This window comes from Gossypium arboreum, chromosome 3 (assembly GCF_025698485.1).
Source record: "Gossypium arboreum isolate Shixiya-1 chromosome 3, ASM2569848v2, whole genome shotgun sequence".
NCBI lineage: Eukaryota > Viridiplantae > Streptophyta > Magnoliopsida > Malvales > Malvaceae > Gossypium > Gossypium arboreum.
In genome coordinates, this window is record NC_069072.1 from 119,875,249 (window position 1) to 119,894,447 (window position 19,199).

A 19,199-nucleotide genomic window follows, 5' to 3' on the forward strand; every position below is an offset into this window, starting at 1 on the left:
TGAGCTCAATATCCTACTTTTATTTCAACAAATGTCTGGCATTTTATGTTGTGTTTTCATCTTTTTCATTTGCCTTTCTTTTCCAATTTTTAACAGGAAGCATTTGAAAAGCCTATCCATTCCATTTCCAGGTACTGGGGCCATACTGATCTATATATTTAGCACATGAAGAATACTGATTAGTCTTTCAACAGCGTTTTATTATCCAACATACAGGATTCTTACCTATTTTGTAACATTAAGAAATAGGAAGGTAAGATGTGCAAACTTTTTAGAAATTCAATTGTCTATTTTAGATCATAACAAGGAGCTGAGACAGAATATGTGTACAATATTATTCTGAACTAGGTTAGGTTTCAATTCTTTTGTATTACCAACTCTCTCAGCTCATATATATACTTTTTCTTTTTTTTGCTTTTATAAATAGAAAAATATCCAAAATCTCAACCCAAACTTTGTACATGTATGCAACAATGCCTGGTTCAGAATGAGTAATTTTCGTCACCACCTTTGAATGAATAGATAATTCATAAATCCATGTCGGTTTTTTTTGTATTGTGTCGTGACATTATTGTTTTTAGAGTATTTTATATATTCATATAATTTGTGATACGGTAGTGATTTTATATAGTGTTGCGGGCGGCGTTCTGTATACTGGTGTCTTGTCCATGTTATGGTTTTGTGTTGTGCGCTATCATGTTTAATCTTTCCCAGATCTATATAGGGACGTTTTATGATGTTTTCTGTTTGATTAAAGTACTTGAGAGGTCTCTGGGTTGGATCAAATTAGTTGGATTAATATAGTCCTTATACCATTAAAAAGAATTAAATAAGTTTATATTATAACAGAGTCCGTTATTTATAATATTATTTTTCAATTGTAGTTTAATGTCAAATAAAATTTTCATTTATAAAATCTAACTTTAAAAATTTTAGTTTTGTTAAATAGTAAATGATTTTTTAAATAGTAAATGTCAGTTTTATTTCAATTTGATTTCATTTGATTCTTTGTAATAGTATAGGGATTAAATTGATTTTCTTTTTTAGTTTCTTGCTGTTGATATAAAGGAGATACGACCCGATATGGAGAAAAAGGTGTACTTTGTTATCATTATGTATTTATATCATATATATGAAATTTTTCATTAATCACGATTAGAATTTAAACTTTACAAGTAAAGAAGCGGCATGCATATTTGGATATCTTTAAAAAAATAAGGATAAATTAATAATGAAAAGAGCAATTTATTAATTTTATCCATAGAACAAAAATTATTGTACCCAAAATGTATATTTACAATAATTTAAGAAATTTATCTTTGTATTTTTGTTCAAGTTTTTATTGACATTTTAGGGCGATTTACATAAATATGCTGAAATGGTTTTTTTGAGTATGTGTGTTTTTTTTTCAATTTATTTGTATATGTTGAATTTGGAGAGAGAAAAAAAATGTCTTTGTAGGATGCATTTTCCTTCTAACGGTAACTTTTTCAACGGCTAGAATACCCCTAGTAATTATAAATTTTTCTATATAAATCCTTCCGAACTTTCTTCGTTTCAATTCAATATTCAATTCTCAATTCTCAATTCTCAATTATTTTTTTAAAAATATTTCTTTGAGTCTTATTCTTTCGATCATATTTTAATCCTTATAATTTGTAAAATGGCAAATTAGCTTATTCGTTTAGATGACAAGCGCATCTCCGACGTTCAATTACAAATAGTAAGATAATATTATTTAATTATTTAATTATAAATAGTTAATTTTTAGGTTGTTAACTAGAGGTGAGCAAAACTTGATTTAACTCGAAAAAATGAAAAAAAATTCGAATTTCGAGTTAAACGAATCGAGTTATTCGAGTTAATTGAGTTATAATGAGTCAATTCAAATTTTTTTTGAATTTCGAGTTCGAATCAAATTGAGTTTTCGAATTCGAATAACTCGAATAATTCAAATATCATACTATAATATTTAACATTTTTACCTCAAACTTCCAAACCTTTTTACTTTTCCCTCAAAACTTTTACTCCTTCTCACTTTCTCCCCAAAACTTTTATTCCCTTTCCATCCACCCCCAATTTACCCAAAATCCATTTCCCACCAAAATTTTACTCTCCCATTTATTTTTTCTCAAAATTTTACTCCCAAAAACCCTCAAAACTTTTTTTCCCCTAAAATTTTTACTCCCTCCTACTTTCCCCCTAAAATTTTTACTTCCTTCCCATCCCACCTCCCATCTACCCCAAATCCACCCCCCAATTTTTTTTAATATTTTCCCTCCAAAATTTTACTCCCCCTATTTACTCCCCGCTATTTACTTCCCCTTAAATTTTTTATTCCCTAAAACTTTTTATTTTCCTCCTGAACTTTTACTTCTACCTTTTACTCTCAAATAAAAAATCAAAATTATCTAAAAAAAATCACTAAACATAAATAGTAATAATTTTATTTATATCTACTATTTATATTATTAAATTAAATTTCACATTTTATATTATTTATATTATTGAATTGTTTAGTCATATTGAATATTTATATTAAAATTAAATTATTAATTATGCCATTAAATATTCATGTTAAAATTTTATATTGGTATCAATTTCACATTTTATCTTTAAAATAACTTTTATTAAAAATCACATTTTACATTTAATATATTTTTAGTTCCAAAAACATAGTGGCAAGAATCAAGATAATTGAAACAACTAAGCAAGCAAAGAAGCTAACCCGTATATAAAAGATTAATAAATAAATTATGAGGTGATGAAAGTTAATAAAAATTTTGATTAAGGTGGACAAATTTTATTACGATGGGTGATAGTGGTTACAAGGACCCAAAAATATTTATTAAAATTTAACTCGAACAAATATATTCGATTTGAATTCCATCTCACTCGACTCGATTCGAGAAAATTTCAAATAAAATTAAGATGATAAAATATGATTCGTCAACTCGATTAACTCGAAATTTTTTCATTTGATTCGATCGAACGCTCACCTTTACTGTTAACATTATTAATTTTTTTATGTTTATATACTTAGGTCGAAGATCGGATTTTAAAGACGTACATGCACAATTTAAGCTAAGGTGCATCAGATGCTATTTATGGACACTTGCGAGATGCAAGATTCTTATACGTGGCTCGCATGCTTAAGGGACAAAATTGGATCCCTCACTTATAAGTGCTTTAGTGGAAAAATAGAGACCAAAGACACACACATTCCATCGTCTTTACTATTAGTGTACAATTACACTGGAGGACGTTAGTTTACAACTCGGTCTACTGATCGATTGGGAAGTCGTTATGGGGAAAATGGTGAGTGTCGATTGGAGTGCAACATGTGAGCAACTACTAGGAAAGGTGCCGAACAAAAAGTTTAGGGGTAATCAGATCAAGATGGGATGGTTGGAAGACAACTTCAAAGCTATCGAGGCTTCCACAAGTGACATTGAAAAAGAAAAATTCACGTGCGCATTCATCTTAAGGTTGATCGGGGGTCTATTTATGCCAAATAAATCTCAAAATCTGATACATTTAAGGTGGCTACTACTACTAGTCGACTTGAAAGAAGTGAGACAACTTAGTAAGGGATCATAGGTGCTAGTGACATTGTACCGAGAAATGTGTCGAGCAAAGAAACCAGAAAAAGTTAAAATCAGCGGTTGCATGCTCCTTTTTCAATCGTTGGCATGGTATCGAACACCATTTTTACACCCCGAGTGGACCCCGCTTATGAATTCTCACTCGTAATATGGTAAAATTCATTTGATAATATCATTATCGTTATAATTTTGCACTGTTATAATTTTGAAATAACATATTATTTAAATAGGTGGAACAATCCCGCGAGACACGCAGGTATACCGATCGAGCTCGAGGATATCCAACTAGCTTTAGATCAATAAATCCAAGAGGATGTTAGTTTATGGATTTCTAAGTTATATAATATTGATTCCATAATTTGAAATTAAATACACGGGCTAAAATTTATAAACTCGTACTGCAGTTAGTATGAATACCATATGTATATCCAAAAATTCAAGAATGTGTCCCGACTCAATATTTGGCCAACCGCAACATTTGGCACGTCAAAGTGTCATTGATTATTTTTGCAACGGTTAAGATGCACGAATTCGACCGAGTGATGTGGCAGTTCGGGTGTACGCAACGTATTTTGCCGCCTTCCTAGGAGCTCGATGACCTGTACAAGATTGACTTCCGAAGGAGACTCAAGGAAGATTGGCTAATATTCCACAATAAGTATATCGAGATGTGGCAACGTAGGTACGATTATTTGCCAACGCGTGAACCATTTCTCACACTAGAGTTGGAAACATCTTCGGATTACATGGATTGGTTTGAGCATAACGGCAAGCCATATCTATTTCCGATTGCAGAAAGGAGTAAGCAATATCATCGTAAGAGGCCAAGATGAGAGCCCATCAATTCTAGGTGGGGAGAACATACCGCAGAGGGATCAATGTCTACTCCAGCTCCATATGAAGACTCAATTATTGTGCAACCTCTCGATCAATATAGTTCATATATTTTTATTTCTAACCCAGTTTATTATATACAAGCACTACATCATGCACCATCAGTCGCTGCGTCAACACTTTCTCCAGGTGTATATTCGTACGACTGCCACCCATAAACCATATTACACATTGATGCCGCCAACAACACCAACGTGTCCAGTATTATCGACAATTCCCACCTTAATCGCTATGCAATCGGGTTATGCGACACCATAGAGTTATCTGCCGATAGTGTCACAAACACCCCCAGCATCTTTATTCTACCGAGATGGGTCATCCTTGCAACTACCTATCTATACAGGGGGGATGTATGATGGGCGGCTTGGACCCAAACACAATCAACAATAAATGAAGGAAATGAATATGGAAATCAACATCGAGGTGCACGTAAAGATGAAGACAAAGACGATGAAGAGCCGCCAACCCAAGTTGTTCGACGGAACCCTAGAAATACCCAACGAACACCCTATTATGGCTCACATTCGAAACGTCGATGATTATGTTATTTGTAATATTTCTCAAATACTTCATTCTTTAGTTTTAAATTTTAATTTACGTTGTAGTAAATGTTTTCACTCTAACCCTAACTTGATTGCTTTTGCCTCTGAACCCACTGCAACCTGGAATTCTTGAGATAAATTTCATACACTGCAACTCAGGATTCCTGAGATAAAATTAAAATTTTTCTTTTTTTGTTCCTGCCCTATCCCCTATATAAATGATCGTTCCCATCCCCTTACTTCATCATATCTCTGTCACCTTTAAATTATTTTTTTCTTTGTCTTGCGTGTTGAAATTGTCAGGTTTACAGATTTTTTTTAGGGAGACGTAGTCATAGTTTTAAGCTGTGTTTGGGTTCACTGTGATGTCATGGAGCTCAATAACCTACAAATTTCACCTGTCGTGTGAGTATGGAGCCATCACCTGAGAAGCCAGGATCGTATTACAACTCGAGGCCCAAGTTGATGGTGATTATACAGTCTCGGGTTGAAGTGTAAGGCTTCAAGTTTACAGATGTTATATTGTCAAAGGATGGAGCATAACTAAGGCCCCAATTGACGGTGGTTATACAGGCACAACAACGAGTTTCTCCTGGTTAGCGGAGGATGCTTTATAAAACTCATACAAAAGTCAAAGACGAAAAACACAAGGGCCTTCTAGTATAATCAAATAATTCGTTTTGTCCATTTCAATTGAAGGCGGTGACCCTATTACTAAAACATGTTGCACTCTAATTCTGTCACAGGTTATAGTAATGAGCTCATCGATTTTGGTGGAGATAGATAAAATGAATTACTTGATTATAATGAAATGCCATTGTTTTTTTTTCTTTTTTGACTTTTGTATTGGTTTTATAAAGCATCCTCCTCTGACGAGAAATAACTAGTTGTTGTGCCCACATAACCACTGTTAACTAGGGCCTCAGTTATGTTCCATCTTTTGACAGCATAACCTTTGTAAACTTGAAGCCCTAGTTACGCTTCAACTCGAAACCATATAATCACTGTCAACTGAGACCTTAAGTTGCAATTCGATTCAACTCTTCGGGTGATGACTCCATACTCACATGACAGATGAAATTTGTAGATCACTCAGCTCCACGACATAATTGTAAATTCAAACATACCTTATAACTATAACAATTTCTATCTCAAACACCAAAAAAATATATATTTACAAACTTTTAATTTCTAATAGCAAAAAAAAAAAATCAGCATATTCTGTAAGATGAATTTTTCTTTCTCTCTCTAAATTCAGCATATATCGATAAATTAAAAAAAAAAACACATATACTCAATTTGTTTTTCACCATATTTGTTTTAGATAAGTTTTACATAATTTAACATTGATTTTGAGTTGAATCATAAAATTTGCATGCCTTGGAAAAAAAAAATTAAAGGAGCTTGGCATTGTGATAGACCAAACTTGAATGGGACATGGAAATTAGAATGGGCAAATGCCTTTAAAATGACATCGTCTCGTTCTGGCCACACTTTCTCATTGGTGTCGGTCGGACCAACAACAACACTCTTTTTAACTTGGACACCATTTCTGACATCACATATATCCTCTCCCACAACAAACCTAATAAAACGCAAGTACTTTTCTTTTCTTTTCATTTTCCTCATCATTAATTACTTAATTGGATTAATTAGGGTTAATTCTTTTTTTGTCCCTTTTATCCCCCCCCCTTTCCCCTTTGTTTCACTGTAATGCTTCCATCTCCTCAATTTCCTCAATGTACGGACAGTCTCAGCCCATGAACATCCCTGCCTCGATCGCCGACAACGATGTTTCTGCCTCCGCACCGGCCAATAATCACCAAAGCGTTAGTTACGATGCTCATTCTCTTGACGACGGCGTCGGAGTCGATGACGTCTCCGCCGATCCCCTCTATGTCACTTCCACCCCCTCTGACTTAGCCATCGTTCAACGTGTCGACGGTGCCAGCCAACTCACTCTTTCCTTTCGTGGCCAGGTCTATGTTTTCGATGCTATTACTCCCGAGAAGGTATATTACATTTTTTCTTTTTCTCTTAACAACTTTTTCTCAGTTAGGCCGATTAGGGTTTGCTGAATGGTTTGATTTTTGAAGAACCAAAAATCGTTGGCTTAAATTGTAGAAAGATGTGATTGCTTTTCCTCTTACTTTAAGTTATCAAACCGAAAAATGCAACTTCAATGTCATACTTTTGACCTCTCGTGTTTCTATATTATCCCCCCAATGAAATGCACATCGTACTGTTTGCAGTTCCATGCGGTGTTGTTACTTTTGGGTGGAAGTGAACTAACTTCAGGTCCCCATGGTGTTGAAATGTCAGCTCAGAACCAAAGGGTAATTCTCTTAAATTTGTTTAATCTAGAATTTGAATTTATTTTTCTGTTTAATTTTTAGTTTATCTATTCCTTGCTCTTTTTAGGTTGTTTTGGACTTTCCGAGAGGATCTAATCAACCGCATAGAGCAGCCTCTTTAGATAGATTTCGTCAGAAGAGAAAAGAGCGATGCTTTGATAAGAAAGTCCGGTATAGTGTTCGTCAAGAAGTTGCTCTTAGGTGTGCATTTTCCTTCCCTAAATACAGTTATTTTGAACTTTGATATTCAATATGTTGTTCTTGCAATTGAAGCTAGAAACTTAACCCTGAGAACTAGTATTAATGGGCTTTTGAGGTTTGAGGAATTACTGAGAAATAGGATTTTAAGAAGGTTATGGTTTATTATACTCTGAGAAATAGATTGGCTATGCTGGATGGGTGAAGCATATGACCTTTTCCATATATTTTGTATTTCTGCAAGTTATGTTGTTCCGTTTTATATGTTATTGAACATAATCGTTGCATTTGAATCTGAGCCAATTTTTTCTTTATTATTACTGAATACATGATTAACGTTAGATTAGTTTATCTGTTTTTCTGAATCTGTTCGCTCATTGTTATAAACCAAGGATCTTTATAAAGAGTATGCTGTGCATTAGTAGACTATAAATATAAATTATCATCCAATTCTAAATTGTGATAAATAAGCATATTGCAGACTGGTAGCAGCCAGCCCAGATAAGATTTTAGGAATTGTGCTAATGAGATATTATAGTCCTATACTCTTATAAGGCCTAATATACCATAAAATTGTTAGAAAAACTCTTTAAGGACCTAGGGAGTAAAAACAGAACTGAGAGACTAACAAATCAGTGTTACAAGTAAATATGTCTTAGAACACTGGACTGTGTAAGGATATTTTTCAACCCATTTGGTATTACCTAGTTTAATAATTAATTTCTTGGTGCTTGTGACTGAACTTAGCATATTTCATTTTGCTACAAAATTATCAATTCAAGCAGAAAAATGTGATAGAGCATAATATCCACAGGGAATAAACGAATAAGCATTGATCTGGCATGTCTAATCATGTCACTTTTTTTAAAACCGATAAAAGTTTATGCAGTGCTTTTTAAATTGGAAGATTTTGGCATAAATTTTCAATTCTGGAATCTATATGAACTCATATTGTAATTCCGTCATCTGTAGTGAGGATGCTATACAATAATGCAATTTCAATTCACTAATAGCTTCTTGTGTCCAAAAATATTGGGGATTTATTTTCTAAAGTGAAAACAAGAAGTCTGAACTGTAGCAGTCAGGCAAGTTTAACACAGTTTGACATACTTATGTACCAGAAATGATTGAAGTGCAATAAGGGTCTTACTGAAGGGAAAAGATATTGAAGAAATAAAACGATAGTGTAGAATACTATTTTTCCTCCAGGTTTAATTGGCTGCTCTAGGTAATAGAACAACACAGACAAATGAGAGAGGATGCCCTTTTTATCCTTCTAGGGAAGTTTACATTTCTACCAATGGTTAACAACATAATTGAGAAAAAGAACATGCATACAGTTGAGTTGATGGAATTGAATTCTTAATATCTTATCTTAGTGTGCTTTATTAAACTGAAATGGGTGCGTAGAAAACTCATTAGAGATGATCTGTCCTTGTTGACAAATTTTTCTTTATTGCATAAATAGTAAGTTCTTGCTTTTGATTTTTTTGAGTGCATTAGGATGCAGCGTAATAAGGGTCAATTCAAGCAGAAAAATGTGATAGAGCATAATATCCACAGCGAATAAGCGAATAAGCGAATAAGCATTGATCTGGCATGTCTAATCATGTCACTTTTTTTAAAACCGATATAAGTTTATGCAGTGCTTTTTAAATTGGAAGATTTTGGCATAAATTTTCAATTCTGGAATCTATATGAACTCATATTTGTAATTCCGTCATCTATAGTGAGGATGCTATACAATAATGCAATTTCAATTCACTAATAGCTTCTTGTGTCCAAAAATATTGGGGATTTATTTTCTAAAGTGGAAACAAGAAGTCTGAACTGTAGCAGTCAGGCAAGTTTAACACAGTTTGACATACTTATGTACCAGAAATGATTGAAGTGCAATAAGGGTCTTACTGAAGGGAAAAGATATTGAAGAAATAAAACGATAGTGTAGAATACTATTTTTCCTCCAGGTTTAATTGGCTGCTCTAGGTAATAGAACAACACAGACAAATGAGAGAGGATGGCCTTTTTATCCTTCTAGGGAAGTTACATTTCTACCAATGGTTAACAACATAATTGAGAAAAAGAACATGCATACAGTTGAGTTGATGGAATTGAATTCTTAATATCTTATCTTAGTGTGCTTTATTAAACTGAAATGGGCGCCTAGAAAACTCACTAGAGATGATCTGTCCTTGTTGACAAATTTTTCTTTATTACATATATAGTAAGTTCTTGCTTCTGATTTTTTTGAGTGCATTAGGATGCAGCGTAATAAGGGTCAATTTACATCTGCCAAGAAGTCCGAAGGAGCTCACAGCTGGGGTTCTTCCCAGGAGGATGATAACCTAGCTGATGGCATGTGAGTTTTCTACCATCTTCTAGTCTGTTATTCTTTGCATTTTCTTTCTGCGAAGTTCTGGTAAATATGTTTTATTTTTACTTTTGTTCATACATCTCGATTTCTCATTCATCTTCTTTATCTGGAATTAGCATAACATTTACATTTCCTGGTAAAATATCAATATATTCTATAATAATCGTAGTTATGGAGTAATGTCATTCTCTCACTTGTCCAGATGTACACACTGTGGCATTAGCTCAAAGTCCACTCCAATGATGCGACGTGGTCCATCTGGTCCAAGGTCTCTATGCAACGCATGTGGACTTTTTTGGGCAAACAAGGTAGGTGTCTCTACTGTGATTTACACTTCATATATCTTCATTTTGTCCATGGCTCTTGTTTACCATTGAGAAAATTTGCTGCTACATCTGTAATCGCGGTTTTTTTCATATATTGGGTAGTTTTAGATGAGCGAATCACTTTTAATTGCTCCTTGAAGATTTTATCTATTGGGATGTGCAATTAATATTCCGATTGAAAAGTTTAATTGCCATGTGCACAAGAAGTTCTCTATCACAAAAAGTATTGTGCTGTTATAACGTTTAAGGGGACTGACTGGACAGGGATAAGAACTCTTCTCACTGTCTGGGGTGGGGTAAACAGCATTTAGGGATGGGGTTTGGAAAAGTCTGAGGATGTAAGAGGGGACAGAATGCCTTCCCTCCCACTAAACCCTCTCCCATTGTTTACCTCTCCAATTTTGATTCTTGCCTCTAAGTTCTGTCCACTGTCTCTTTATGAGATTTATTATTATTTGCTTTTTAGTTTTGATAGTGCATCTGCTGAACATTCAGCAAGCTACATATGTCGAGTTTGAAAGAATTGTACTTCATGCAGGGAACTTTGAGGGATATTCCCAAGAAAACTCAGGATCTCTCCCTAGTTCCTGTTCAACAGGTGTGTTCCTTAGCACCTAAACTTGTTAGGTTTCTTGATCTAAACTATTATCCCTTGCACTTTGTAAAACATAAACGTGGCTTTTCTTTGCTTTTTTTTGTCGTGATGTAGGGAGAATGTGAAACAAATGACTCAAATTCTGGAACTGCTATCCCTACTACACAAAGCAATGTAGTTTCTTTCTCGAATGGTGATGGCTCGGCTCTAATTGCCGAGAACTGATCATTTTTGCCAAACTTGGATGGTAAATTTTTTAAAAAGAACTGTCTTTGTATGTACAGATATCATAGTTGCCTTGATCAATATACGAGGTTTTCTCCTCCTATTCCTTCTTGAGTTTTTGTACTTTTGCATGAGATTACCTGTTTTAAGAGAACCCTACACCGGATGTATGAGCTGAAGCTTCAAATTTCTACCTTTGGTAATTTTACCTTCCCTGTTTGTCAAAACCTTTTTTTTTTTTTTTTTTTACCCTACCACGTTCCTAAAGGTGAACCTGGTAAATAATATAATACAAACGGTAAGTACTTTTTCTAATGGCTTTTTAGTATGTTTTATTTAATCAATTAAAGTAACTAGATGTCACTAAAAGGAAATTACTAAATTGTTCGATACAATACACTCTTTTGCTTATCACTAGCTAATATGGAGGTTAAACAACTAAAAGAGTCTTACATAAACAAAATAAATTGTGAACTATGAGCTGCTGAAAGACCGCGTTGAGAATTGCTTCCGACGCATGTTAAATCATTTGTACAATTATTGCTTTAATAACCTAGATCTCACACTATGCACTCGGTGATCAAAAAAGATAAGTGGTTATTAGAAATTGTATCAGTAGACATAAAATGTTTAATGGTAGTGGCATTCACTTCTATTTCTGAGTAATATTTAGGTCCCTCGCCAAATTTAATCTGCTCTTCAATGCCTATAATTCGACGTCAACATTTGCTGTTCTTTGGATATGCAGATATCCTCCAATTACTTAATTCCCAAAATGGTTTTTTTATGAGATCCTCAGCACTCACTCTATTAAGGTTTCCTAGAGAAGATCCATTGGTATCAAGTTTAAACCAGTTCTTTGGAGGTGGTTTTCAAGACAGCAACAAACTCGGGTACATGTATTTCATTTACAGCTAGAGATAGCGAAAAACTCATTTAGGACTATGTTCTTTCGGGCAATCATCTCCAAATATTAGGGCGTTGTGGGTGAGGGTCAAGGCAAATAACTTCTTCTAATAGGTCCTTGGTTTTACAGATCAGATTTTAGCAAAGTCATTATCTACTGTGTAGTCTACCCATTCAACATAAAAAATGATTGGGACTTTGGTAGAAGCAAAAATTCCCTCTCAAAACACTTTTGAGTAAACTGACAATCCTTAAATAGGTGTTGTATATCTTCCTGAGCAGATAAACACAGAGGACACGAGTCTTTCCTCGTTAGCTTCCTATGTCAGAGGAACGATTTGGTGGAGACCACATTGAGGCCACATTTCCAAAGGAATATCTTAAGTTTCAGAGATAGCTTAGCTTTCCAAATGAGCTACCACAAATGAGGATTGTGGTTCAGTCTTTTAGTGCTAATAAATACACACTTGCAAGCGAGAAGCGGCCGTCAAATCTCGTGGGATAAACACAGAAAAACAATGTATACCAGATTCCTCCTATTTATCTCTAACTCGGCTGAAATTCCAGCTACCTTCCTCCTGGTTAAGCGGGCCTGTTCCTAATCCAGACCATCCTACCATTGCGAACAACCCAATTGATCCTTGAGGTGAATAAAGTAGTAATCTTTGGCAAGGAGCTCCATGTTTAGAAGTATTCATTACAAGTTGTGAATTGTTGGGGTTCAGAAAGTATTTAGCTATATGAGTTTTGAGTCCTCATGCATCAGTCTCCAGCCCAACTTAGCGAAGAGAGCTTTATATATATATTGGCGGGGGGGGGGGGTATATATCTAACACCCCCTATGTTTAAGGAGAGTAATGATGTCCCAACTAGCTAAATGTAGTGTCGAGTGTGATTCTGTCCCTCCCCACAAGAAGTTCTTAGTAATACGGTCGAGACTGTTTAGAATAGAAGCTGGAAGTAGTTTGGGATGGTAGACTGGATAATAACTAATCGGCTTGTTGGAGAGAGACGGTTTGCTTACTCAAAGCGTCCAATATTCTATTTTAAAAAAAAAGTTATTAAAGAAAAATGAAGAGAATTTGTGTATTTGTATCACAAATCGTATTCTGTAAGTAATGTGTAACTGTAAGGCAGCATGTAAGATAAAATATGCGAAAGGGCTGCATGATTTTTAATGTTTTGTATAAGGATATGGGAAGTTTTGAATTGTACAAAAAAAAAAATAAAAATAAAAATAAAAATTGAGAATACAAAATTCAATTTAATTCCTCCATTTCAAATATAATAAAAATGAAAAACTATACTGTGATTCTCACTTTCTTTTTTTAATAAACCAAACTGTTTTCTGATTAGTTTGGCCACCTTTTATAGATTTCAAACCACAACGTTTAGAACCAGTCACCTACTACTACTGTTCTCAATTTTTAAAATATAATTTTGAGTGCAGATTTAGGTTTAGGTTTAGGCTTAGGGGTGAGAGTTTGTATCCAATCGATTAAAAAAATTTCGAGTAATTTAATTAGCAATTAGGAGTAAGCATTTAACCGAATCGAGTGAAAAAAATTAGAGTTAATTGAGTTTTATTTTATTATTCTAACTTGATTTGATTTTTTTTAAATTGAGTCGAGTGAAATTGTTTGAGTTAAATTAAAAAATTAAATATGCTACATTATAATTAATTCCATATTACAAAAAGTTTAAAAAGAAGAAGAAGATAATTTAACATGATAAACTTAAATCATTAATTAATATATTTTAAAATTTTAACTTTATTTATATATTGTTTAGAAATTTTTTATAATTTAAAAACATATAAATTTTGAATTTTAAAAATATTTTGTTTTTTTAATTTTTGTTAAGATAGATCAATTAGTTCATTTCTAAAATTGACAAGAGTTGAAGGGTTTGTTATTTGAGTTAACTTGAATAACTCAATTCAATTAACTCAAAATTTAAATTTTTTAAATTTTGAAATCGAATTGAATTGAGTTTTGTTTATTAACTGAATTTATTTTGATACTTACATTTTTTCACAATTATAAAAGCTTGATGATAAAATACTATAAAATTGTATTATGTGATTAAATCTTCTTTGATAAAACTAATCTAATTATCACATTCAAGTATAAAAAATACTTGAAAAAAATTAAATACTAGAATAATTGTAAATTTGAAGAAAAGGAAAAAATTATCAAATTAACCCATATTCCATAGATTTGAGAAAGTGACGTTTCACCGCAAAAGCAAAGCAACCAACCCCGTCCCGCCCGAACAAACTTGGATCTGACATATCACAGCCCGCACTTCAATACTTTACTTATACATATAATATCAATAATAATCCCAACACAAACAAAACATTTTCAGTCCTCCACCAACCCACTCTAAACACTCTTTTGTTTTTTTCCCTTGGAACAGCTGAGCCAAGACGCGAGTAATGGCGGTGGCAATGAGCTTTCGTAGATTGTCTTCCTCCATCAAGTCCCCAATCAGACCTCTCTTCGGTGGCTGCTCCCTCTATTATATGGTTCTACATCTCTATTTCCTTCTTTTTTGTTCCATTCCTTCGTTAGTTAAATTTCATCTTTCTTTCTTTCTTTTTTTCTTTTTTTCTGATTTCTTTTTTCATTTGCAGTCAACAGCTGCGGCAGAGAAAGAGAAAGCTCGTGCTAATGTAAGCGTCATTAGTAATATTATTTTCAAAGGAGCTTTAGATCTTTGATCTTTTTAATTGTGATTTATGCAAAAAAAAAAAACTAAAAACGTGTTTGGTTGTGCAGTGGATACATCAGTTGAATGCTCCGCTAGAGGGAATCGATCCTGAAATTGCTACCATAATCGAACTCGAGAAAGCTAGGCAATGGAAGGTTTTTTTTTTTATTGTTAATAAATTCAAATCTCGAGCCTTTTTTTCGCATTTCTGGTTTTTATTTTATAATCTATTTTCTTTTCTATAACTTCAGTCAGGTATTTGATTGATTAAGAGATCAAATCGTTTTTTATTTTATTTTCTGTTTAATGTCTAATAGGGACTAGAACTTATACCATCAGAGAATTTTACATCCCTATCAGTAATGCAAGCAGTGGGCTCTGTCATGATCAACAAGTACAGTGAAGGGTATCCTGGTGCTAGATACTACGGAGGAAACGAGTTAAGACGATCTACTTTGATTTTGCCTATTGTTAATTTTATTTCACTGCTAATATCAGTTTAAAAATGGATGTGGGTTCATCTACAAATTGATTTCAGACTGGTTGTAATTTTCAGGGGATTGAATTGGAAAATAAGATGCATTGCTAGAGATGTTATATGTGGTTTTACTTTTTAGTATAAATTATTGATAACTATGTTGATCTGATTCTTCATTTTTCTTTAAGTCAGTCCGAGTAACATTAATTGGTTAAAGTCACTGTCTAATGTTGTTAATTCTATTTGATCAGATACATTGACATGGCTGAGTCCTTGTGTCAAACGCGTGCACTAGAGGCTTTTGGGTTGGATCCTGCGAAGTGGGGAGGTGAATGGATCATGCAAACCCTTTTCTATATTTAGTTAAATATCTGTTTTTACCCTTTATTTTGAGCATGCGAAGGATTCTATCTACAGAATATTTACTTTCTAGGTAGCATATAACTCATCCTGTATCTGTTTCATTATGCAGTCAATGTGCAGTCACTTTCCGGATCTCCTGCTAACTTTCAGGTTTATACTGCATTGTTGAAACCTCATGAGCGAATTATGGCACTAGATTTACCCCATGGTGGACATCTTTCACATGGTTATCAGGTGCTTACCAATTCCATCAATCACGAGCTTTTCTGCTGAACTTGGTTATAGTTTTGTCTTCTCTTGTTAATTCTAGTTTTTTTTTTTTTTTATCTGCATTTATTTTCTAAAGAAATAGCATATCAGGTAACATTACTTTATGGCCAATCAACTGGTGTTTATAGTGTTTGAAACTCAAGTGTTGATTCTTCTTTGCATCATACAGACTGACACTAAGAAGATATCTGCTGTGTCAATATTCTTTGAGACAATGCCATATAGATTGAATGAGGGTACAGGTTATATTGACTATGATCAGGTAGCGCTTCTCTTCTCTTCTGTTCTATGTTGGTAGAGATGTGAATTTCTCTTTCTTAAATTTCATGCATCTTCAGAAACAGAGTGTCTGCATTTTGGGTAATCTAGACATGTGTAACTAACAACTTTATCAAGTTCAAAACCTGGAATGCACATTCTGATCAATGTTTCTCTTACTTCTCACAACCCTTTTGAGATTCATGGCTAGAACATTTTGTGAATACTTATTACATGCTTTAAGCATAATTTGACAAAGGAAATAATTATATCTTATAGTTAAAATAAATTTCAATGAATGGTTTGGATTTTTCTGATGTATGGAACTTGCATATATTTCATAAATGAAATTCAACAGTGGAGTGGAAGCTACACGTCTTATCTGTGTCAAAATCTCTTTGCAGAAAATTTTCTTGCATACAAGTATTTTCTTGACTTAGGTGAAACTTGAGAGTCTCTTTCAAATAGTTGATTTAGATGAATTGAAATGTTTGCAGCTAGAGAAAAGTGCAGTGCTTTTCAGACCAAAACTTATAGTTGCTGGTGCCAGTGCTTATGCTCGCCTTTATGATTATGCTCGTATACGCAAGGTAAACACCCTTGACTTGCAGTTGGAAGACTTCATATATCAGTGGAAATTTTGACTCACCTTTAAGATACTAAGAGACTCTAATTGCTTATTGACAGGTCTGTGATAAGCAGAAAGCAATTATGTTGGCTGACATGGCACATATTAGCGGGTTGGTTGCTGCAGGTGTTATTCCATCTCCTTTTGAATACGCTGATGTTGTGACAACCACAACACACAAGTCACTTCGTGGTCCACGTGGTGCTATGATTTTCTTCAGGAAGGGACTCAAAGAGATTAACAAACAAGGGAAAGAGGTGAGTATGTTCTAAGTTTTGGTGTGTTTCTCTCTCTCTCTCTCTCTTATGAGTTTGATTGGTGGAAAATAGAAGGAAAGAGTGACTTATTTAATTTCTTGAGTTCCATCCTACAGGTAATGTATGACTTGGAAGACAAAATTAATCAAGCTGTCTTTCCTGGTCTTCAAGGTGGACCACATAATCACACCATAGCTGGTTTAGCAGTTGCATTGAAGCAGGTACTCTGATAAAAAAATTTTTGTGTATATGCAAGTTAAACACACTATGCCAAGCTCAGGCCATACAAAATCTTGATACAAGTTAACCAGGAGCCTTTAGGTTTCTTGAGTTTGACATATGTGCTTATAGGTCAGAACACCCGAGTACAAGGCTTACCAAGAGCAAGTTCTTAGTAATTGCTCGAAATTTTCTCAGGTAAACTGAATGATCCAGATCCTATTGATGCAAGTTCACTACTTGGCTTAAGTGAAACATTATGAATAGCATTATTGTGTTTACTCTTGAGTGATTTAACCGTGATATGTTGCAATTCTATATTTTCGGCTTTTGTAGAGGTTGCTGGAGAACGGCTATGAACTAGTATCTGGTGGGACCGAGAACCATTTAGTCTTGGTCAATTTGCGAAACAAGGTATGAGCTTCTTGATTTCTTTGTCCTCTCAAACTGATTTACTGAAAATTCTTTTACCTTTTATGTTGTCCTTACATAGGTTGTGATGATTTTTTTTTTCCAATTTCAAACACTTTTGAACTATTTAATTGGTAATGGAAATATAAAATTATAAAACAATAATAACTTCCTCGCTTTTGGAATGGTGTTCAATAGGGTATTGATGGCTCAAGAGTTGAGAAGGTATTGGAGTCAGTTCATATTGCAGCCAATAAAAACACTGTTCCAGGGGATGTGTCTGCTATGGTTCCTGGTGGTATCCGCATGGGTATTGGACCCATTCACACCTTTGGTCATTACGCCATCTGTTTCTTTTGGTGGGTTGCTAGGTCCTTGGATTTTAAATTCTTTGTTTTAATGTGATTCAGGAACCCCAGCTCTCACATCTAGGGGTTTCATTGAGGAAGATTTCGAGAAGGTAGCTGACTTCTTCGACGCTGCTGTGAAATTAGCCTTGAAAATCAAGGCCAAGACGGAAGGTATATTTTTTCCGTTTCCTCTGTCACCTATACAGCAATATTTTTATACGTTGAAATAAAGGAAAGTATGCTCACATATTTCCCTTGAACTATGATTAATCCAGGAACAAAGTTGAAGGATTTTGTAGCAACCTTACAGTCGGATACATACTTTCAAACCGAAATCGCTAAGCTCCGACAAGAAGTGGAGGAGTACGCAAAACAGTTTCCGACTATTGGTTTTGAGAAAGAAGCAATGAAATACAAGGACTAAAGCGGATATCTTTACACACAATGCAAGGTTTGTCAGCTCTAAAGAACTTCCTAAACTGGTTGCTGTCTTATTTGTTGAACGTAATCTTCTAGAGGCAACTATCTTAGAATTTATTGAAATGCCAAAATATGCACGTTTGTTTTTAGTATTAAGGATGTTATCTGGGGTTGAGCCGAACTGTATTCAAACTGTATGAAACTATGAGCTTTTCATTCAAAGTTTGAGACTTGAGTTTGGCTCACGCTCGATCAATTTTCGTTTTCGAAGCTCAAAATCGATTCGCGATTTAAAAAAGAAAATGAACTGCTCATGTTTGTTTGATTAGACTCGTTTATTGGCTATTAAATTCATGTATCAAACAATTCAGCTGAGTTGGATAGCTAGTTTTACTATTTAAAAGATTATAAAATAATTTTTTATATTTATGTTTATACATATGTTATTATTAATTAATAATTCAGGTCACTTGAGCTTGAATTTGAGAAAAAATTAAGTTTTTTTATATTTTTTATGACTAGTGATGGAATTTTCAATTAACCAAGCCAAATTAAAAAGAAATGGAATCTATTAAACAAGAAGATTGGGAAACCATAGCAAATGTGTTATGTTTAACCTTATGATGGTGAATCATGTACATTTTAGTAACATGTATGCATGTATTATAGCCAAAGCGTGCAACTACTAGTGGTTGCCAACTCCTGCCTCTCTTTAAATAAAATATAGCTATTTGTTTAGGTTCTCGAATTTTATTCAAAATTTGAGAGGATTTGGATAAAAATGATAGATTCGAAAAATAAGATTGGACAA

At 33.9% G+C, this 19,199-nt stretch overlaps 3 protein-coding genes across 9 annotated transcripts in view; all 3 read left to right on the forward strand.

The window, feature by feature from the left end:
* The window catches only part of LOC108478737 (BEACH domain-containing protein B-like), a 30,582-nt gene extending 30,048 nt beyond the window's left edge, over positions 1-534 (forward strand). For 5 of the 6 annotated variants that reach the window (XM_053025835.1, XM_053025834.1, XM_017781204.2 and 2 more), the window contains one exon: positions 97-534. The gene's annotated coding sequence lies outside the window, so the exon portion shown is untranslated. The remainder of the gene's footprint in view (positions 1-96) is intronic. The other variant, XM_053025833.1, reaches the window with a different exon arrangement.
* Positions 535-6,518: 5,984 nt separating this feature from the next.
* LOC108477004 (GATA transcription factor 25) lies at positions 6,519-11,340 on the forward strand. Of its 2 annotated transcripts, XM_017779406.2 has the most exons (8): positions 6,519-6,636; positions 6,793-7,053; positions 7,294-7,377; positions 7,463-7,596; positions 9,854-9,952; positions 10,170-10,275; positions 10,832-10,891; positions 11,003-11,340. In XM_017779406.2, exons 2-8 carry the CDS (start codon positions 6,802-6,804, stop codon positions 11,111-11,113), a joined length of 846 nt encoding a protein of 281 aa, XP_017634895.1. In that variant the 5' UTR covers positions 6,519-6,636; positions 6,793-6,801; the 3' UTR covers positions 11,114-11,340. The 2 variants fall into 2 exon arrangements, with proteins under 2 accessions (XP_017634895.1, XP_017634894.1); XM_017779405.2 differs by having other exon boundaries at positions 6,542-7,053.
* Positions 11,341-14,309: 2,969 nt separating this feature from the next.
* Positions 14,310-18,691, forward strand: LOC108479659 (serine hydroxymethyltransferase 2, mitochondrial-like). The gene is made up of 15 exons (XM_017782378.2): positions 14,310-14,549; positions 14,658-14,696; positions 14,803-14,889; positions 15,052-15,173; positions 15,464-15,540; positions 15,685-15,809; positions 16,015-16,107; positions 16,601-16,693; positions 16,791-16,988; positions 17,105-17,209; positions 17,340-17,405; positions 17,544-17,621; positions 17,817-17,928; positions 18,029-18,139; positions 18,244-18,691. Exons 1-15 carry the CDS (start codon positions 14,460-14,462, stop codon positions 18,390-18,392), a joined length of 1,545 nt encoding a protein of 514 aa, XP_017637867.1. The 5' UTR covers positions 14,310-14,459; the 3' UTR covers positions 18,393-18,691.
* The last annotated feature ends 508 nt before the right edge of the window (positions 18,692-19,199 follow it).

Bases quoted from the DNA above. Each gene is read 5' to 3' on its own strand.
- LOC108477004 (XM_017779405.2), top strand. From the start codon at position 6,781: ATGTACGGACAGTCTCAGCCCATGAACATCCCTGCCTCGATCGCCGAC. The intron at 7,597-9,853 runs GTGTGCATTTTC...TGAGTGCATTAG, and splicing joins CGTCAAGAAGTTGCTCTTAG to GATGCAGCGTAATAAGGGTC. The intron at 10,892-11,002 runs GTGTGTTCCTTA...GTCGTGATGTAG, and splicing joins CCCTAGTTCCTGTTCAACAG to GGAGAATGTGAAACAAATGA.
- LOC108479659 (XM_017782378.2), top strand. From the start codon at position 14,460: ATGGCGGTGGCAATGAGCTTTCGTAGATTGTCTTCCTCCATCAAGTCC. The intron at 14,550-14,657 runs GTTCTACATCTC...TTTCATTTGCAG, and splicing joins GCTGCTCCCTCTATTATATG to TCAACAGCTGCGGCAGAGAA. The intron at 18,140-18,243 runs GTATATTTTTTC...TGATTAATCCAG, and splicing joins AATCAAGGCCAAGACGGAAG to GAACAAAGTTGAAGGATTTT.